Below are 19,870 nucleotides of genomic sequence, written 5' to 3'. Positions count from 1 at the left end.
TTGCACGTGTGTGTGCCTCTGTTGTTCATTCCTCCACTGCTTTGTGTGGGTTTTGGCGTGGTTTTGCACCCTCCCTCTGCAAGTGTGCCTATGCCCAGGCACTCCCATGCTGCATCCCAGTCCAAAACGTTTCCCAGTTTACGCAGTCCCTTGACACCTTCAACAGCAGCCACACACGGGGTGTTTGGAGCAGTTTGGTCTCCAGAGAAGGAGGTGATGGGCATCTCAGTGTCCTGTGAAGGGAGCATGCAGCCAGGAGCCCTGGGGAGGTGCATGGAGAGCCCCAACCACAGCAGTCAACCTGGAAGGAGCCCTGCCCTGATCCCATTTGTATTTCAAGGAGCTACAAATAGCTGCTGGTCTCAGGATTTGCTTGTGAGACAGGAAGAACCTTGGGGAGATGATCTGAATGTTTATGTATATTGAAATGTCTAACCACCAGGCTCAGAACAGGCTCAGGAAGGGAATCTGGAGGTGGTTAGCTGGAGAGGAGGATATTTTTATGCTAGAAATGTGCTGTCCGCCTGTTTGTAGGGTAGGAAGGATACGATGAGAATCAAAGGCTTGGCAGGATGAGCATTTTCATCCTCGTAGATGTGAACTCCCCATCTGTCTTGGACTCTAAGGCGTGGAACTGTTTAGATCCAGTATCATTATTAGAAGCAGAAAATAGAGCTCATAAAACTCCCTCCTTACACCCCAAAAAAGCAGTTCCAGGACCCTTTATCCTGCTCGAGAACAAGCCATTCCTGCATTAGTTTCCCTGCTGTGGCTGGGCTTGTTGCCAGGAGAAGGAGACTCAGTGCTTTGGCAGAAGATGCGCAGCCTTGGGGCAGGTCCTTGCTCCTCTCCAGTGTCACCAGACCAGGGGATTTAGAAACAGAGCTGGGGATGGGCAGTGTGGTGGCAAATCTGCGTGACCAAGCCACGTTCCTGCCAGGCTGTGCAGTATCTACAGGGGCTACATGTGGGAATTGCTCCCCCAAGCAATGGGATGGAAACCAGCACAGGATCCCCATCCCATGGCTGGGCAGACACTGCTGAGGGCAGCTGGCAGTGCCAGCCTGGGAAGTCACCATCCAGCCACCATGCCAAGCATCCAGAGGCCCCAGACAGCCACCCTGGGGGCTCAACTGCTGAAGCCAAGGTGCCCCCTGAGGCTCTGAACCTGCGGCACAGGACACGAGGAGGTCACAGAGCTGCATCTGAAGTGTCCCAGGTGGGCTCAGTCACCCTGGAATGGCTCCTGGGGGAGGCAGTTGTGAAGCCACAGGGTCAGCTCAGGGGACAGAGATGTATCTGCTGTAACAGTCTCCCATTCCAGTCCCCCACAGAGACAGATTAATTGACAGTTCAGTGTCCTGTACCAGAGGAAACACAGTTCCTGTAGGTAGCCATCACTCCAGGCATGCTTCTGGTGATTCCTTCGCATTGCAGCAGATTCATGACATTTTTGAGGACAATATAACCTCCAGCTGCTTGGCATTGCCTAGAACTTCCGAAGACACCTCTGCAGGTCCAGGCTGTGACATTGCCATCTGCTGATGGAGAGCAAACACCCAGCCCAAGGTCTTGCACATGATAGTTTGAACCGATGGTTTGGCAGCAGGGGGACGTTTTTACTGCTCCAGGATCAGGTAAGGCTCTTTCTCTGGCAAATCTTTCCATTGTTTGTTGACTGTAAATAGCTGTGGAATGAAATTTGATGAAGGCATCTATTGTTTCCTTACAGCTCTGCTTTGTTGAGTGGAATAGGAATCACAGCATGTGGAGTTTTATTATTATTTAATTTGTAGCTGCCCATAATCAGCAAATTCTTTTAGGTGAGGCTTTTGGCATTTTATACTCAGCGTTCTTGCTGTCTGTAAAACCAGCCTAAACCTTTCCTTCTGTTCCTAAAGGCATCTAGTTTAAATTCAAAGTCCATCCATTATAACTTCAGCACCTTGTAATCCCTCAGAGATATGTGCAATTACTCTCTGAAATATCCCAGGAGCAAAACTAATACCAAGCATCATCTGCTTAAATTTACAGCATCCAACTAGCACAGTAAAAGCCACTAGCTTAGGGGTTAGCTCATCTGAGCACACTTGCCAAAACACATATCCTGCATCTAATACTGCTTTTGCTGCTGAGGATTTAGCTGCCACCTCAGGAATCTTCATTGGACAGCATTCACATTTTATGGTTTTATTTAAATAGCAGGAGAGGATGCACATGTCCTTCATCTGGCATTTGGGTGCCAGCCAGTGAACTCACCCAGCCTGCACAACCCCTGCCTTCTCCACGTTGTTGTGTTTCCTCAGGTTCTTAGCCATGAGCTTGTCTCCCATCCTTCATCCTAGGAGCAATTCAGCCATGATTTGTGGCAAAAAGCTTGGGATGAGGACACGGGCACTTACGCTGCAGCTGAAGCAAGCATCTTGCATAACATGGCTTTGCTTCTCCTTTCCATTCCTTAGAGTTTTACAGCCGTTTTCATCCAAGCCTATTGACTTCATCCCTATAAATTCAATGATTTTTCCATAAGGATTAGTGTCAGATTCTCCCTGCAGACATCTTGGGTCTTGGAAGACAAAGGAGTGCTCTACTAATGGCTGGCTGGTGAGCCTGAGGCATTTACAGCAATGGCTTTAGAATGCACTTCATGGCCAGGCAGGGTCTTAGCCCCAGTGCAGCTCATCCACCATCATGATTCAGGAAGCCAGGACGTAGGAGGATTCCAGTACTGCACTAGGATGTGGATACCTGGATACGAAATAAGCATTGTGTTGGTTCTTCCCGTCTTTGAGGGCCATGGGAAAGCTGGGAGAGGATTGTCTAGATCGAACACCAAGGCTTCATAGCTGAGTAGAACAAGATGAAGCAGAAGAGGGAAATTGAGAGTGAAGAAATGCTCAAACTGCCAACCAGGGAAATCCTGAAAGGCAAAGCTGCCTCTGAGAGTTCTTCCTCAGCTTTTCAGCTTTCCCTGGGCACACGAGGCAGAGCAGGGTTTGCACATCACAGCACTGACTGACTGTGCCACAGCCACCCATCCACAGGGAGCTGGGCTGAAATCCACAGGAAGGGATGGACACACCAGAAACGTTCCCCCTGGATGGGGAACCAAGGATGGGCATTAGGCACCAAGGAAAGGGATAAGGAAGAGGAAGGAAACTCTGCATACGTCAGCATGAAAGTTTGAGCATTTTATTATGATATATAAATTTTGTCTTCTTAAATTACTCTCTATGAGTTGAACAGAAAGGGATTATGGTGGAGGAAGGAATATACAAAAATAAAAGGATATTGTGAGCTACTGCATCACCACATATACAACAGTAAAGTGCTTTACAAGCACTTAGAGAATCAGACTTTTACAAAAATAAAAATATGACACATCCTTATGCATTTCCACCACTTGTAAGTTCTCTTCTTCCTTCTCTAACCTTCAGACACCTTTCAACCCCATCCTCAGGTCACAATTCACATGGTAGGATACTTTGCTCATTTTGATGGCCATTACAGTATCTGAAAAAGAATTAGTGCCTCCCAAGACTTATAAAATCCAATGGTTATGGAGCCTTATGGGAGGTGTTCAGAACAGATCAACTTACAAGCGATCAGGTGATCCTCAGGGAACAGACTTTATCTGGCAATAGAAATCTGAATATCCCACAAGAAGATCCATCATCTCCTCTAAAGCATTCCCCCATCCCCACAGAGGCACAGCTCTGTGCAGGTTTGATTGATACACACAGAAAGTGCCTCGTGAGCCTGGGGAATGCTGATGCTCACAGACTTCAGCGGGACTCAATGACTGTGACAAAGGATGGATCTGATTTTGTTTCAGCTCTAGGAAAGGCAAAGATGCCTCTTCCTACAGGAAAAGAGGCAGGTTAAAACTACAATGGCTAAATATCCTAGCTCACAGTGTTCACACACAGAACCATTCACCTCTAGCTCAGATTCACGCAGTCTTTAGTCTTCAGTTTGCTCTACAAAGTCTTTTGCTCATTAGCCTTCTGGTGACCTTTCCCATTTTTTTTAAGACACACTCAACATAAATAGTAAATAGCATTCACTTCTCTGACCAGCAGCTCACTCAAACACTGCTATCAACACCCAAACACCATTTCATCAGTCCCAGAAGGTGTGCACCCAGGGTGCAAATCTGTCTGTATTTCACATTAAGAAAAGTAGAGCTGGCTTAGGAAGGAAAAAAAAAAAGAAAAAGGCAAAAAAATAAAGACAAGCAGTAAACTTTTGGTCAAAGTTTCCCTGTGGTTTGTGCAACATATTCCACAGCTTCTGAAAGTTCAGTATTTGGTTAGGGTTTCATCTTTTTGGACCCAAATGCAATGACAGCAATGCAGGCAGACCAGACACAAACATGCTCTGTTGCATTCTGGGGCAAAAGAATCATAGGGATGAAGGGGAGAGAGACCCCCCACCTTTGAATAGGGACTTTCCATATTGAAAAAAACCAATCTTCCCCCTGTCAAAAAAAAGATAAAGGCAGTGTCTGCCTTTACCCATCAGGCTTGCAGGGCTGTGCAACATGCACGTCAGGATCCTGGGGAGAAAGAGTGTAGCCACAGTCCCAGCTGTTCAAGGAAAGTCACCTTTCCATGGTCTAAATTTATGGTTTGTATCTTTGAGAAAATATACAGAACAAAGATCTGTTGGTTGAGATCAGTAACACTCCATTTAAAAGAAAAGCAGCTCCCTAGTGGGACCATTCATTCCCTTCAGATGTACAAACACACTACAGGTATGGCAAAAGGCACTTCTTGGCTGCCCAGAGTGATTGGCAACACAAAAACACAATTCAGTTTCTGGTGTTCAAGCAAAACAAAAAAAGTCATCACTTCTCCCAGTCATGAGTAAGATGAACTTTGGCTCTTCTACCACTGCCTAACCCAGCCCACAGGGATGGGAGCAGCAGGGGCAGAGGGTGGGCAGGCAGGTTGGGATCTGTGCCCAGACAAGGACTCTCTGTGGTTTCCTTGACCTCAGGAAAAACAAAGTCCCTTTCCAACACCAGCTTTTGCTGAGAAGAAAAGCAGCTCGTGATGGGCCCATGGGAGACACCATGTAAGAAGGGATTTTTCAAAAATTTCTCCAGATCTCAGGCACTTGGCAATGTCCCAGTCTGGATGTGGTCCAGGGTGATAGTCCCACCATAGCCACCGTGGCTACACAGCTCAAAATGTGTTCAGCGGCCTAGAAACCCAAGCTGCTTTCTCTCTTATTTTTTCCCTAACATGGCAAGACCAGAAAAGCTGCTTAAACTCAAAGGAGCAGGAGCATGTTAGGTCACTTCTAGTGTATTTGCAGAGAAAACAAAGCATGAAGCTTCAAAGAGGCCTGGGCTGGGCGTGTGGGACCCTCCAGTGCCAAGGATGCAGCCCTCCACTGCACTCTCCCGGGAGCCACATCCACCTGTGAGACTTTGCCTCAGCAGCCCCTGTCCCTGTGTAGTGAAAAAGTCCAGGTTGAGGTTCAGTCTCTCTGCTGGATTTGTATTTGCACACTAGGTTTTTTTGGCTTGCCTTGAATTCTTTTTTAATGTTGCAGCTGATATTTAGGAAACAGAACTAACAGTGGACAGAGTGGGCAGAAGCCTGCAGCCAGTCACGATGAAAGGGATTTTTCTGGGGAAAACCTGTCCCACTCAAAGACCAGAATGATCAAGAACTGCAGCTTTGTGCTCGAAGCAGGGGAATAATCCAGCTGTTAAAAGGAGCAAAGCCTGATGTGTGGTCACAACAGGGAGAGTCTGGCATCCCCTTGGCTCTGAGGTCAGCCTGTCTCCGTGCTTGCTCAGTGGAGGTGCCTGCAGTCCAATCTGTCATCGTGCAGGGATCTCCTGGGTGTGAGCACCGGCCTTGCTTTTGGACCTGGATTACACTGCTGTCAGCTTGGAAACCTGCCCCTTTGCACAGACTCTCAGGGATGTGTGGAATGAGCCCTCCAGAGCCTTCACGCGTCCCCAGGAAGGCAGAGGGGCATTTCCCCTGCTCCCAAGGCTCGCTCAGCAGCACATGGCCACCAGGACAGACCTCAAGATGAACTAGCAATAAGCGCATCACCGAGCTCACTGCACTGGGACCACGTTCATCCAAGCGCCAACTCCCTGCTGCCTGAGCCAGCTCCACAGCACTCCTGTTTGCTGGAGCCCTGGGGAGAAGGGTTGCTTCAGGCATAATAATCCCTTTGGAGGCAGATGCTGCTTTTCCAGGCTTTGATGCTGACAGACAGTGACAGCAGAATCTGACCAATAACAAATATAATCTTTGTTTGTGTTGCTGTAAAGAATTCAACAGTAGGTGGAAGCCTTGGAAATCCTTTGAGAGGTTTCTCCCTACCGAGTCCTAACTCCCAGTAGAGAGGCAGAGTTCAGCACTGCCATAACACACATCTTTCAACACTAATGATGCTTCAGCTGTCAGGATTTAAGTTTGTATTTAAAGACTTTATATTTACCTCTGGTGGAAAAACTGTGCTACATTTTAAACAAGAGAACTCTGTTTCATAAAGGTCACAGTTCTGGTCACATTTACCAACTGCTTTTCGAAACTGATGGAAAAAGTATCTCTACATGTCACTAATTTTATTATTTTTTCAAGTTTTTCAGAATTTTTTTTTTTAATCTCTGTGGGTTTGTGCGTCAACTGTTCTGGGCAATCAGCTACGTCTTGTTGACACTGTTAATAGGCTTTCTGACTTGGCTGCTCAGCTGTGTTCTGAAATAACTCCATCAGACTCACAGCAAGTCAGGAACAAAATGGAAAGTTTAGAAGAGAGAAAGCTGGAAATTAATTTCCGGAGCTGTGTGGTTATTTCTAAGTCTGAGCAGCATGCAAGAATTCTTGGTAAGATTTTTGGAGACAATTCCGTGCTATTTTCAAAAGTTATATGTTTGTGGGAATCCAGGCTCTTGCAGACTTTCAGCAAGATACCAAAGTGAAGATATACCAGGAGATGGGATTCATGAGGGGGGGATGGTTTACCTTAGGGTGCCTGCACTGACTCCTGCTCACTGTTTCTTGGTCCTTTTGCAGAGACAGCTCAGCTGTTTGCAAAGTACCTGTTTTTAGTGCTACAGCCTGGCTGATTAAGGAAAACCTGGATGGATTTGGGCTCTTCAATCCTTCAAGCTCTACACTGAGGAAGTTTGGCTGCTCCTCCACAGGAAGCAAAGCTGCCCATATTTCCACAAATATGGAAACTATTGGGAGGGTGAGTTAACCCTGCCCTGGTTTCTTTGAAGCCAGGGAGCATCTTCCTGCCCTACACTCCTCTCTGCAATACAGCCACACCCTGAAACTCAGAAGGTGTGCAAGAGCATACAGATCCCTTAAATTGGGTGCTAGAGGCAGTGAACAGCATGGCACACTTGATCTGACAATACTTTTGATAAAAGGGCACTGGGCTCCTAAATCACTCGGTCACTTTTAGAAACCGGCCCTTCAGCTGCTCATTTTCCTCAATCTCCCCCACTTACTCCTGGCTGGCCTCACAGAAGATGTGTCTGTGCATGAGGGCAGGCCCTTCTCCCATCTCCTGGTTGTGCTGTGTCTTCCTATGGTATACAAACATCCAGCTGCTAGCAAGAGCTGGGGGACCTGTTTAAATCCTCTTTTTCTTGGGGTGACAGTCTCCACTCCTCTCAGCAAGTGGGGTGGCTGCGGTGCTGTAATACGGCAGCTCTCACTCAGATGAGCTGTTGGAGCAAGCTGTGATGTACTGATACAAATAACCACCTCCTCTGCATTTCAGCTCTAAAAGAGATCTGGCCTGGTGTGTGCTGGGCCGACCAGACGCTGACTCTGCAGTTGGTCTTCCCTTTGCAGAGACCAAAATAGCTCTGAAGCTTACAGTGACTCTCACCTATGTGCTAGACGAGACCTACAGAGCTCATAAGGCATCACTCTGCTATGGGTAACAGGGTCCTTTGTCATCTTGATTTCATCTAAACACAAGCCAAAAATAGATATGCTCGGGGGAAAAAAAACCCCAAAAATAAAATCCAGATCATGAATGTCAGGAACGTCGCAAAATACAAGCCAGCCTCTTACTGATCAAAACCATCCTGTGCCCTGCAAACCTCCTCCCAGCCAGTTCAGCCTCGCCCGAGACAAGGGCGTTGCTTTCTCCAGCCATGAATATTCAGTCGCCATCAAGCCGCACGGGTTGGTTTCCTCGCAGAGTTCCAGCTGCACGCTGGAAGCAAACCAGCGCTTGGCACAACCCAAGCTGTAGTTGAGGGTGGTCCGGTAAATGTTCTTGGCACGCTTAGGAAAAATGATGGTCGTGCTCTGAAACCTCACCGGCTTCTGGCGGGGCTCGAAGGTCAGCTGGGACTTGTAGTTCCGCCAGGTGCAATTGGGAGCAGCGATGATGGTCTCGCTGTAGGTGGTGACGGTGGGGATGGGGCCGTAGAAGATGTCATCCCGATAGTGCTTCTCTGAGTCGTACTTCACCTCGGAATTGCACCTACAGAGGACAGCAAGGAGTCAGAAGCACAGCCCAGGCAGCAAAGGAGGTAAGACAGGCAGGGACTCTTCTATAAGCCTTCAAAGCTGGCAGCATTTACCACCTCTTACTGCACAGACACTGGGGCAGATACCAAAACCCAAAGCCAAGAGGACTCTGTCCTGCTGGGGAATCTTGTTGGAACCCCACCTTGCTGTGAATCCATCTCAGCATTTCTGCAATGTGGTCGTACCAGGGTAGAAAACACCTTGTTGCACAGGCCCCAAGCAACGCTCTTCTTCCTCTGGTTTTCTCTGTGGGTCTCACTGGGGCCTCAGCTCAGCCCTGAGGGCTACACTGGAGGCAGACAAACACCCTGTGATGGTCTTGTTGAGCTGTCAAGGCTGTTTGTCTTTATTTCTTTATACCACCTTGCCATCATTGCACAAAAATGCCCAAACCAGCTAAAATCTGAGTGCTGGGAGATGAGGGGTGAGGTTGCTTGTTGGAGCCTACAGAAAATCCAAGAAATGCTGAAAGAGCAGGAGAAGCAAAAGGATATTGTGGGTTATGGCTGCCCAACACCCGAGCCACTGCTCTCAAAGGAATTGGCCCACCTGAACTGCCAACAGATGGAGAACCACAAAAGGTAGGATGTCACTGCCCTGCCTTTTTTCTGCACTCATCCAAAAGGGATGTGTGGGCACCAGACCACAAAAAGGGCTTTTCCTAGAATCCCTAGCCATGGGGAACAGCAGGATTTCCACTGGTTTTCCCCGCTCCCCAAATGCTCCTCCAGCAATCAGCAGCCAAGGAATGTGCAGCTCCACGTAAAAAAGATTAAAAGCTGGGTGTGTGCTTGTCATTACCTCCACCCAGAAGGGGGCTGACTGATTGTGCACCGCGTGTAATCTGAGCTGCTGTAATGTATTTTGCACAGCTAGGGTGTAAGCAAGTCATTCAGCACACATAAAACAAGGCTCCGATGTAATCACCATAAAAACATACCCGCTGGCAGTTCCTCAGCCAGCAGAGATTTACTGGGGTACATTTCCAGAGAGAGAAGTTTGCATAGGTTGACAGGGGTAGGAATTGGGTTTACAGTCCTCCCACTGTCCCTGCCCCAAGCTGTGTGTAACTGCTCCGTGCTGTTTGCAGGGTACATTCCACACCAGCAAAAGAGTAAAAGAAGAGCAAAGACCAACATTTATCCATCGGCCACAGCACCAGCCCCACAGGAGGGCAGAACATCTCCATCACTGGCTTGAGGGACCATCTCCTCACAAGGAGGAGCTCATTCAGTCCCTGTGGGCTGTCTAATGTTGGTTTCTCTGCGGCAAGAGCGAACAAAAACAGGTGCCAATTAGAAGGGTGTTGCTCCTTCTGAAGATACGAGTCATCTGGGAACGGTATGAAGACCATCAGATTACTTAGTGGAGGCCATCAAGCCCACAGATGGTAATGGTTTTCTCTCATAGCCTTGGATTTGACTTGGCCTTGAAAGGAAAGCTGCCTTCTGTTGAAACCTCCCTCCAGTTCTTGCCTCCTCCCCTCTGCCTCTGCTGCTGTCAGTGTCTTTAATTCAGGAACTACCCTCCCACCTGTCCTTCCCTTTCCATCAAAATAACCATGACTCCCATTTGTAAACACATTTTAATTCTTGGCAGAAGCACCAGAAAAAAAGACAGAAATCCCCATCTACCCACCCAATCCCATCTGTACCTGATTTCCTGCATGGGCTCAGGGTTGACCTCAATGCTTTCTCCAAAAAACACAGGGTACATTCGAGGCCTTATCTCTGGCATGGACGGGTTCAGGAGCAGGTAAGGCATCTGCAGGAAGGAGAGCACAGCAAGCGTTGGGACACACCAGATGGGGCTGGCACAGTTCATAACGTGCTGTGGCTGGCAGCTGAGCAGCCTAACACAACACCTGGCCTGTCCTCACCTACCAACACCTCCCTCTGCCCCAGCTCACCTCCCAGGTACGTGACTGTGCCCACATCTCTGCCACTCCATGCTTCAGTATCTGTTTGCTGAAATTTAGCCTTGCCTTTCCTTCTTCCTTTCTTGTTTCTCATAGGAATAGCAGTTGGTTTTGAGTTTTCTTTAGCCCTGATATTGCCTTTACTGGCTAGGAACTAACAAGTCTTAGAAATACTCAGAGTATGTCAGCATGGAGAAGTGCTCCATGTCTGACCTAACATACAGATAGGGCCTAAGGCTGCTGACTTAAAGGATGTAGGTCTACTTAAGTGAGACATGTATATATATTTTTATAGATACATGCACAAATATGTACATAAAATCATGTATCCCTTGCAACAATCCAGCAGAGGAAGTGACAGACTTGCTGTTCCTGAAGTCTCTGTGCCAAAAATGGCTCTTGTGCTCCAAAGGACATTCTTGTTAACCATAAAACTGAGGGTGGGGTGAGACACTGGGGCACCTTGTGGCCTCTGCAATGTAGGAAGCCAGTTGCAAGCCAGGACTTTATAATGAATGGAGCGGCTCAAATTCATGACACTGAAAACTGGATTTTTAAGACTAATTGCACCGTGAACTTACTTACTCTGACAAATTGTCACAGACCAGCCTAGGCTCCTCTGCCCACCACAGAAATGAGTAATCCCACTTCTCTATACTGGAGTGCTCCTAAACACCAGTTCCCACATATGGGGATCCTGTGTCTGGTGCCTGGACCAAACCCAGCAGCTAATTAAGCCTAATCCTGCCCTCCTGGAAAAATGTCACTGCAGGTTTCAGTCTCTGCCACTACTTTTCTGTCAGCAGATATTTATGACACACAGGGACACAGGATCTCTTTAAAGGAGATGGCTGGCAGCCTCTGTGCAGGGTCTGTAGATGGCTAGCTGAGGTCTGCTTTCCTCTACTGGTTTGGGCTTTCTGCCTCAGGCTAAGGCAAAATATGTCACTGCCCCATCTGAATTTGCCAAGCCCTTCAATTCTGTATCCCAAAGCCACAAAGCTGTTTCTTCTTTTCATACTGAAATACCCCTGCACTTTACTGCTGTGTAAAGTCGTACTATAAAGTAAAATGGCCAACCCCCCTTTTTGATTGAATATTTCTGTTCCATTGTCAAAACAGAACAGTATTTGCATAGGTGGGGGGGGAAAAAGAAAAAAAAATATACATGTTCACCCTCCCTACCAAACACTGGCCAAAAGGCAAAGTTCATTCCTGGATTGCTTTCAACACTCTTGACAGGGGAGGGCAAGGGCAGCCTTTCTGGTTGTAAATAAAGCTCTTTGCTTCTGAAATGTGAATTGTTTACATCAGAGAAGCCTTGGTTCACAGGGGTGCAAATATCCAGCTTGTAACAGTCTGCACATGGCCGGAGCTCTTTCTAAAGACATTTTGTACAAAAGAAGAGGTTCAGTTGGATGCAGGAGTCAAACACCATTTGCACATGCTCGTGAGCTTTGTGAACAGCAGGCAGGCTGCCCTTTGCGGGTTCACCTGCAGAGGGATGCAGATTGCTTGAACTGATGAAGGAAATAGGGCTGGGGATACGTGTCCCTCCTCCTTTAAAGCAGCAGTTTCAAAGAAGGGCTTCCAGGAAACAAACCTTCACACTCCTTGCTAACAAATGGTGACACTAAGTGTGCTCTGAACATCCCCAGCATGCGGGAGACTAAGCCTTTCCTGTGGCTTAGCAGGAACACTGCTGGGGCATCTGGCCCCCAGCGTGTGTATGGGAACAGCCTTCCCAGCCCGCTGAGCGCCGGGGGTGCTGCTCGGTCAGAGCGTGGGCAATCCCCGTCTGTGGAAAGCACAGGTCCCACTGCAGGGAACAGGAAACAAGAACACGCTGCAGAAACAATACCAGTGTGCACAGAGAAACGGAGGCGCTGGCATGCATGACTGACATCAATCAGAGCCAAAAAGTTGCTGCTGAACTTGGCGAGAGCAGGATTAAGTGTTCTCCAGGTTAGCTCTGGATGGGGCGATGATGAGACTATTTCCACTGGGGTTACAGTTAACCTTGCTCTGGGCAGGGAAGGGTGGCAAAAGGCATTTCATACGCTGTAGATAAGCACCACCTTCAGACCCGCAGGCTTGGCTTAGTTTAGAAAGCTGGAACTGCGGACATTGGCAGGCCAAAGCCAGGATTTCTACTGCCTGTCGAGAGCATTACAGACTCAGACCTCTCTTCGAGTAGTACCGTGAGCTGCTGCAGGTCAGAAACCTTGAAGTCACCTGGAAGTCTGCACATGGAAGATGTAAATAACTTACAAAGCACAGCCTAAAAATAGAGATCTGAAAGACCCTGCAGGCTGCTCACCAAACAGCAACTGATTTGCTTGCACGGCGTGAAGGGGTCACTAAAACAGCAACCACAGGTTTCACACGGTAGCCATTGAAAGGCACTTCAGGTGACATTTTGTTTTCCCTCCAATGATGTTTGTTCTGAAATGTCGGCTCCTGCAAGTCACCTGGAGCTGGGAAGCAAGGAACAGGGGATATGAGCTTTCCAAAAGATTTGTCTTTGGGGCTGAAATGTTATATGCTTGGCACATGTCAAAAGCTGGCTTTTTGGCAAGAGTTTGACACTGACTCCTTCCAATCTGCTTTAAGGAAGAAAACAAAACAAAAATATTCTGTCAAAAAAAATACTGACTCAATTATTTTTCCTTCTGCACAGGAATGGCTGAAAGAAGAGGAGCACTGGATTGCTGAGCTCCCTTGAGAAAATCATGATCCCTGGCTCGTTTCCAGGAATCACTTGGTGATCTCCAGACACTCCACAAATAAGGCAGGTTTCTGTATTATCCTGCCCTATGGATAGGCTGGCAGGGAGCAGAGGTTGCTGCACACTCCTGGGGGTCACTGATGGTGAGGAGGAGAAGCCCACATCACTTCAGACCAGGCTATCCACAAGTGATCCATAGTCGAGGTCTGTCTATCCAAGGGTTGCTGTGCTGGAACGCTGCAGTGGGGACCTGATTCATCTGTCCACAGGAACTGGAGCTGTGCTGGTACTTACCAGATGCAGCTCCACAAAAGCCACCACAACCCTGCCATCTTCATGCAAGGACAGAAAGAGTCTGGTAGGCAAGGAAGGTTGAGAAGACAAAATGAAAGATACTGGAGAGATCAAAAAAGTGACTCCCATGTTTACAAAATAGATCCAAGGTGAATATTAAGCAGTTATTGTGCTATTATTTTTATTTCTTTTCCAGTACACAATTTGTTTTAACCAGCAAAGAGTTACAGTATTATTAAAAAGTTGAAGAGCTTTCTTGTTTGGCTGCATTTTTCCCTCTGTCTTAACTCTGATGCCTTTCAGGCATGTAACGGCCTGGGCAGCTAAACTCTGCTTTTTGCAAGTAGCAGATAGATAAACACAGATAAAACTGGTTGCTGAACGGAATTCAATCTACAGCTCAACGACAGCATTGACTGTTCTTTAGCTGCCAAATTCTGGGCAGCAAAGCAAGAAAAAGGAAAGGAAATTAACGTGACTTGAAATAAATAAACCCCCAAAACCTTTCCCCAGAGAGCACAAAGAACCAGAACTGACCGACTCCTTCTGCTATGGTCATTATAAGGAAGGCACTAAGATGTGGCATTAGACCTCTAGGGACTGTAAGGGGAAAGAGCTTTCCAAGTGTCAGGGCTACAAACAGGATATAGCTTCCCAAATTCCCAGCTCCTAACTTAGCTAGGGCATAAGCAAATCTCTCACCACATTTTCCCACTATGGTAACATGTCAGGTCCATGAAAATGTCACTTTACTCAGCTGTTATTTACAGCTATAATGAAAGATCTGGCTGAGTTATTTGACACACATCTACATTCTCCGCTCTAGAAGATAAGCAATATTTGTTTAACAGACCATTTATTTTCCCAATATCTGCACGTATTGCACATTACGAGTAATTTATACTAGAGCCGGATGAGATTATATTGGGAGGTGATAACAGTAAATGCAAACCTCAGGTAGAAAGCAGGGCTTTATTATTTCAAAGAATTACATCCTTCCTGCTTATCTCTCTCTTTTATTTCAAGTGGGAAATGTGTGCTGCTTTGCTTATTGTCCACAGGGTTACGCAGGGACACAATGGAAATTCAACAGCTAGAAGACATCACCCTCAATGTCTTTCATCAGAGCCACACTTTTCAGAGCAGATGATGAGATCCTGATGCCCGTTTCCCTGATCTGCCCCAAAGGGACATCTGTCAGATCAGGTGAGGCAGATCAAGTGAGGCCCACAGCCATTCCCTGTTCTTCACCAAGAAGGAAGAGGAGGGGGTGCATATCCAGAACTGCATGGGGCTGAGGGACAGGGAACAGCCAGGTGGGTTTGTCCTTTGCCAGGAGAGGACACAGGGTGGAACTGAAGTCACCACCAGCCCCTGCCGGGAGAATTCCTGCAGGATGCAGCCCCATGGGAGCAGCTTGGAAGTGGGTCAGGATGCCAGGCTGCCAACAAGCCCTGAGGCAAACCCTGCTGTGGTGCCAGATGGGTGGCTCGCTCCCCACACCAGCCTGGGGCTTTCCCAGAGCTGCTGGGACCAACACAGCCTTGGAGAGTCACATCCCCTGCCTCGTGTGCGGGCTGCAGGCTGGCTCAGGCCGGGCTGCTGGGCCTCCCTCTCACGTGTGCTTTCACTGTAGGTGTTGGCAGGTCTGGAAGTTACATATGGAAAGCCTTTGATGGCCACGTTCCCCACCCAGTCCCTACAAGACATCGTCCCATTCCCGGAGCACTGTCAGTGTAGGATGAGATGCTGGCTCTGTGACAGAAGGGGGTCTTCAAAATGCTGCATGTCAGGAAGAGATGTTCTGGGTTTTTTGGGTTTTTTTATTATGAGCCACTAATCTAACAGGGTTGGCACACACTTGTTGTCTGTGAAGGCTGTGCCAAGGGGGGAGGTCTCCTTCTCCATACTTGAGATGAAGCTGGAATCTCCTGCCACCACACAAGAGTGATTCTGAACCATTCTTGCATCCTGAATGTAAGTAGAAATTCCCTACATCCCTACAGCTGATTCACTGGGATATAGCCCCACGGAAGTCAGTACTCACTGAGGGAGGTTGAGTGCACAAGTACTTAAGTCTTACAAAGAAAAAGGAACTCACTGCAGTGGCAAAAGTTCCTTTCACTGTTGGGAAGGAACATAAAATCTGCTGCTTCAAGAAGGTAGGATTGATAGTTCTGCAGATGAATGTGATCCTGATGTCCCCTGATATCCATTAGGAGTTGTGCAATGAATGCAAAGCACGTATTTCAGCACAGTCCAAAAGCAGTTCTTGTAGCCTAAATCTACATCCCAGGGCAAGAACAACAGGGAAAACTCTAAGCAGATATGGGTACTTTGATGTCATTTCATTCCCTACGCTTGCAGCAACTGCTTCTTTGTGCATATTATTAGGGATTTATTTTGTTGTACTTCTGTTCCTTTTGGCCCAGCTTTACAGGCACAGCCTAGAGAATTCAGTAACCTAAGTCATAAGAATCAATTTAATAATGCTTCAGATTTAAAAGGCAGAACTAGGTAAAAGTCACCTTCTATTTTCCTTAGGATATTTGCACTTAAGCACAAAACACTTGACAAATTTCCTACATGGACTTTATTTGAAGAAATAAAAGCAAATTTATTCTGCACTACAAGTAAAACGCGGGGGGAAAAAAAGTCCCTAAATGGTGTTGAACTTGTGGTATTTATGACTCTGGCCCTAAATTGCCTTTCATATTTTCTTGGATCCCAAAGCTGTTCCCAAATTGGCTGGTTAAATGTGAATAAATGGTGCATTGTCTTTGAAACAAAGTTGTGCTTATTAAAGAGCAGAGAGTTTACTTTTTCAGAGTCACAGTTAATAACACAGAGCAGAGAGAGCACAGATTTTACACACAAGAAAGTCTTCGATAAGGGCATGCAATCCCCTTTTAGTCTGCATGAGAAGGGCTGCCCTAAAGCAGAAAAATTCTGTAACATATTTGTGAGGTTGGAGCAAAATAGCTGGCTGCAGAGGAACGCAACTGGGTTCAGACTGGTGGTTTGATAGTTCTGCAGCAAAGAATAGCATGAAATACTTCACTCAGATCTGGAATGTTGTTTCCTTCACCTGACAGCAATTTATTGTAACTGCACATACTGGAACTTTGGCTGTTGGTGACTGAGCTTATATATGGTTTTATAGTATTCCAACACAAAGAGTGCAGGCTGTGTTCCTGGCTCTGTCATGTTTATAAGCAAAACAAACGCTAATATAACAGGCGATTAAAAAAAGCATTTCTTGGTGTGCAAATAGCTGCAATTATTGATTTGCCAATTCTGCATGCTCTGATGAACAGCAGAGGAGTAGACTTAAACAGAAGCACATTCATGGGTTGCATAACTGCTCATAGATCTGCAAGCCCTTGTTAAACGGCAAAATTAAAGCTAATTAGACACTGCAATTTAGAAGTATGAAGCAAGCAATGCTCTCCATATTTTTCCTGCTTTAATAACAGCTGCAAGTACAGTATTTGCACAGTGGAAATGAGAGGAAGTGAAACTCTCTGTAGTTAAATAGAGTGAAAATTCCTATTTACTTCATTATTTTGCCGTGGACCAAACAGAGTTAAAGAGCAGAGCCCAGCACCACTCCAAATAATACAGTCCAACTGGTTTCAGCATTTGGACCCTTGCAACCTTCTGTACCTGCTAAGAGCATGGAAATACCCCCAGTGTATGGAACCCATACTATAAGCAGGAGCCCAGGGCTGCCCTTGCAATGTGATACAAAATTTAGAAACATCTACAGTGTGAGCTTTTCTGAAGTGTCTAAAATGTTCATTAATGATCAAAATAATTGGAAAACTTAGTATTACCTTATACAGATCACAGGAGTAACTTTTTTCCCTGGAGGAGTCAAGCACTAAAACTCTCAATCCTAACAGCCCATAAACTGAAATAAATTTTCTCATGCCCTTTCTTCTTCAATATCCAAGGTCTTTATTGGGTGGAGTGGTGGCCAACTGTCATATTGCTGGAGTGGAGACTGTCATATCCCCATTTCAGAGTTTTGCAGACACCTCCACCCCTGCTGTTTTTTGGTCCAGCAGCCTTCACGCACCTTCCTCCCCCATTTTATTATACAGACACACAGCAACAGCCTGATCCTGCCAAATCAGAGGTGTGTGGGTAACTTTGTACATAAACACTCCCATCGACATGGCACACACGCCCAGGCATCTGCAGGTAAGGCTCCATATTAGGAACTGCGGCGTTAGCAGGTTTGAGATTTGACTTTTGTAATAACACCTCACACCCTCTCCACTGTGAGGAGTCATTGTTCATGGGGAAGGTTTTGGCATGTTCAGGAGTAAAAGGTAGTTTTCAATAATATGCCCAGACAGCCTTAGAGCTTGAGAAAGAGCACGAGGGTGTGAGGAGTCATTGCAAAATGTCTCTATGGGAAAGAAGTCTTTGAATAGTCACTAAACCATAGGTAGATAATTTTTTCTCATGGAAAAATTTGTGCTGCAGTTCTCATTCCATATAAATGCCAATTAACCATGTTGAATACACCTACAAACATCTTTTATACATGTTTAAAATTTTTTTCAAGAGCCCTGGGGAAGAACTTTAATCATCCTTTAAAAACCTCCACCACCACCGCTTATGCTCTGAACGCTGTGTTTTAAAACAGGTTTTGTATCTCAGGGATAGAAATAAACAAATAAAGCAGAATAATGGTCATAATAAATCTACCCAAATCCTACTCCACATTCAACCGCTTCACTGGCACTGCATCAGGCTGACCGAAAGCTGCGGTGCTCTGCCAGCTGTCTGAGCTTACAAACCACTACCCCTGGCTCCGCTCAGCTGCCAGCCAACAAATCTTTCACGAAGGCTCATGCCACAAAGCCCCGCTCCAGCAAAGGGCAGCGGCACACAGCCTTTCCCAGAGTCTGTCCCGCACCAGCTCCCCGGACACACATCCCTACCCTGCCCCAGCTAACAGGCACTTCTGGCTTTCTTTCAGCCAGGGCTCCAGCAAACGTCGCTCCACGCTCCTCACAAACCAGATGTGGGATGCCAGGGCGTAATGATGGCTGGGAGCCAGAAGACCCTGCCTCGGTCCGGACGGATGCAGCTCCAACCTGTACCTACCAGGCAGAGCAGTGTCACTGAGAAAGCAATTACACTTTTCTGTTCCGAAGGTGGGCAGGGGAGCCTGGTTCGACTTGGGTCTCACTCCCACACCGTTATTAGGGTTCACCCAGCCAAACTGCCAACACTCTGTGCGTGTATCCAAAAACCCTGCCCGGCACTGGACCAAGCCCTGCCTGGCACAGCAGCGGAGCTGCCAACACCGGACTGCAGCCGCCACAGGCAGCCCGGAGTGCCCTCGGCCGGCGGAGGGGCACTGCGGGGGGAACTCAGCCCAGGGGTGCCCAGGCAGCGGTCACAGGCGCCCTCCTGCCTGCCCCCCGCTCCGGGGCTCGGCCAGTCTTTCCCCCGCGGGACCCGGTGGGAACAGAGCCCGGTGCCCGGGTTTGGCTCTTACCACTTTGCCGTCCTTGGCCTCTCGCCGGTGGCCCGGGGCCGGGGGCTCCGCACCGCCGCTGCCCCCTGCTCGGCCCTCACCGGGCGACAGGGAGTAGAAGGGGGGGCTGGGGCTGGGGGGCAGCCCCGAGTCCGGGCTGTCCAGCAAGCCTTCCCGGCTCTTCTCCTTCAGGCTCTCGTCCATCCCTTGCAGCTGGAGGTGACCTACCATGTCTGGGGGACAGCGAGGGGGCCGCGGCGGGAGAAAATCCTCCAGCGCCGCCCGCCGCGGAGGGAGGGAAGAGGAAGGGAGCCCGGGGGGCCCCTCCTGAGCCCCGACCGCCGCTACCAGCCTGCCGGAGCCCGGTGCTGCGCGGGGCAGCGCCAGCATCAGCCAGACCGGGGAGTCCCGGCCGCCTCCCCTCCACCGGCCCTGGCCCTGCCCGCCCGGCCGCCCCCGCCCTCAGGCGTTCCCGGGGAAGGGAAGCGAAGCGAAGCCCGATCCCCCCGCCCAGCCCCGCGGGGACGCAGCCGAGTGCGCGCGGCAGCGCCCGGGGCGGCCCCGCCGGCAGGGAGCGCTGGGCGCGGCGGGGGACGGGACGGCGACGGGACGGGGACGCGCCGCGCTCGTCCACCGGCTGCGCCGCCCGCCGCCTCCCGGCGGCGCATTTATCCGGAGAGGGTGGGAGGGAGTCGGGGAGCGCCCTCCCCTTCCCCCGGCCCCCCAGCTCTGTCCCGGCCGCACGTTCTCGGGCGCTTCCCAGGCACGGAGCGCGTTCGGCGCCGCCCGCCCGCCCTCTCCCCCCTGAGGGGACGGGGCAGCCCCCGCGCACGGCCGGCAGGAGAGGGGTCGCGCCACACACCTACTCATGGGCTGCGGCTGCCCTCTGCTCATTCCCTCAC

General features: G+C 48.6%; 1 protein-coding gene across 1 annotated transcript; it reads right to left on the bottom strand.

Annotated features, from left to right (window-relative positions):
- Positions 1-3,178: 3,178 nt before the first annotated feature.
- Positions 3,179-19,410, bottom strand: RFLNA (refilin A). Its single transcript, XM_048323064.1, has 3 exons — positions 18,990-19,410; positions 10,186-10,295; positions 3,179-8,484 (listed from the first exon to the last, which is right to left on the bottom strand). The coding sequence occupies exons 1-3, from the start codon at positions 19,356-19,358 to the stop codon at positions 8,070-8,072; spliced, it is 894 nt and encodes a 297-aa protein (XP_048179021.1). The 5' UTR covers positions 19,359-19,410; the 3' UTR covers positions 3,179-8,069.
- Between the last annotated feature and the right edge of the window lie 460 nt (positions 19,411-19,870).

This window comes from Corvus hawaiiensis, chromosome 18 (assembly GCF_020740725.1).
Source record: "Corvus hawaiiensis isolate bCorHaw1 chromosome 18, bCorHaw1.pri.cur, whole genome shotgun sequence".
Lineage (NCBI taxonomy): Eukaryota > Metazoa > Chordata > Aves > Passeriformes > Corvidae > Corvus > Corvus hawaiiensis.
Note: the sequence above shows the minus strand (reverse complement) of the source record. Positions and strands in the feature narration are given on the sequence as shown.

Excerpts from the sequence above, each read along its gene's own strand:
- RFLNA (XM_048323064.1), bottom strand. The coding sequence starts at position 19,358 with ATGCTGGCGCTGCCCCGCGCAGCACCGGGCTCCGGCAGGCTGGTAGCG. Across the intron at positions 10,296-18,989 it reads AGGCCAAGGACGGCAAAGTG|ATGCCTTACCTGCTCCTGAA; the intron begins GTAAGAGCCAAA and ends TCCTTCCTGCAG. Across the intron at positions 8,485-10,185 it reads GAGCCCATGCAGGAAATCAG|GTGCAATTCCGAGGTGAAGT; the intron begins GTACAGATGGGA and ends TGTCCTCTGTAG.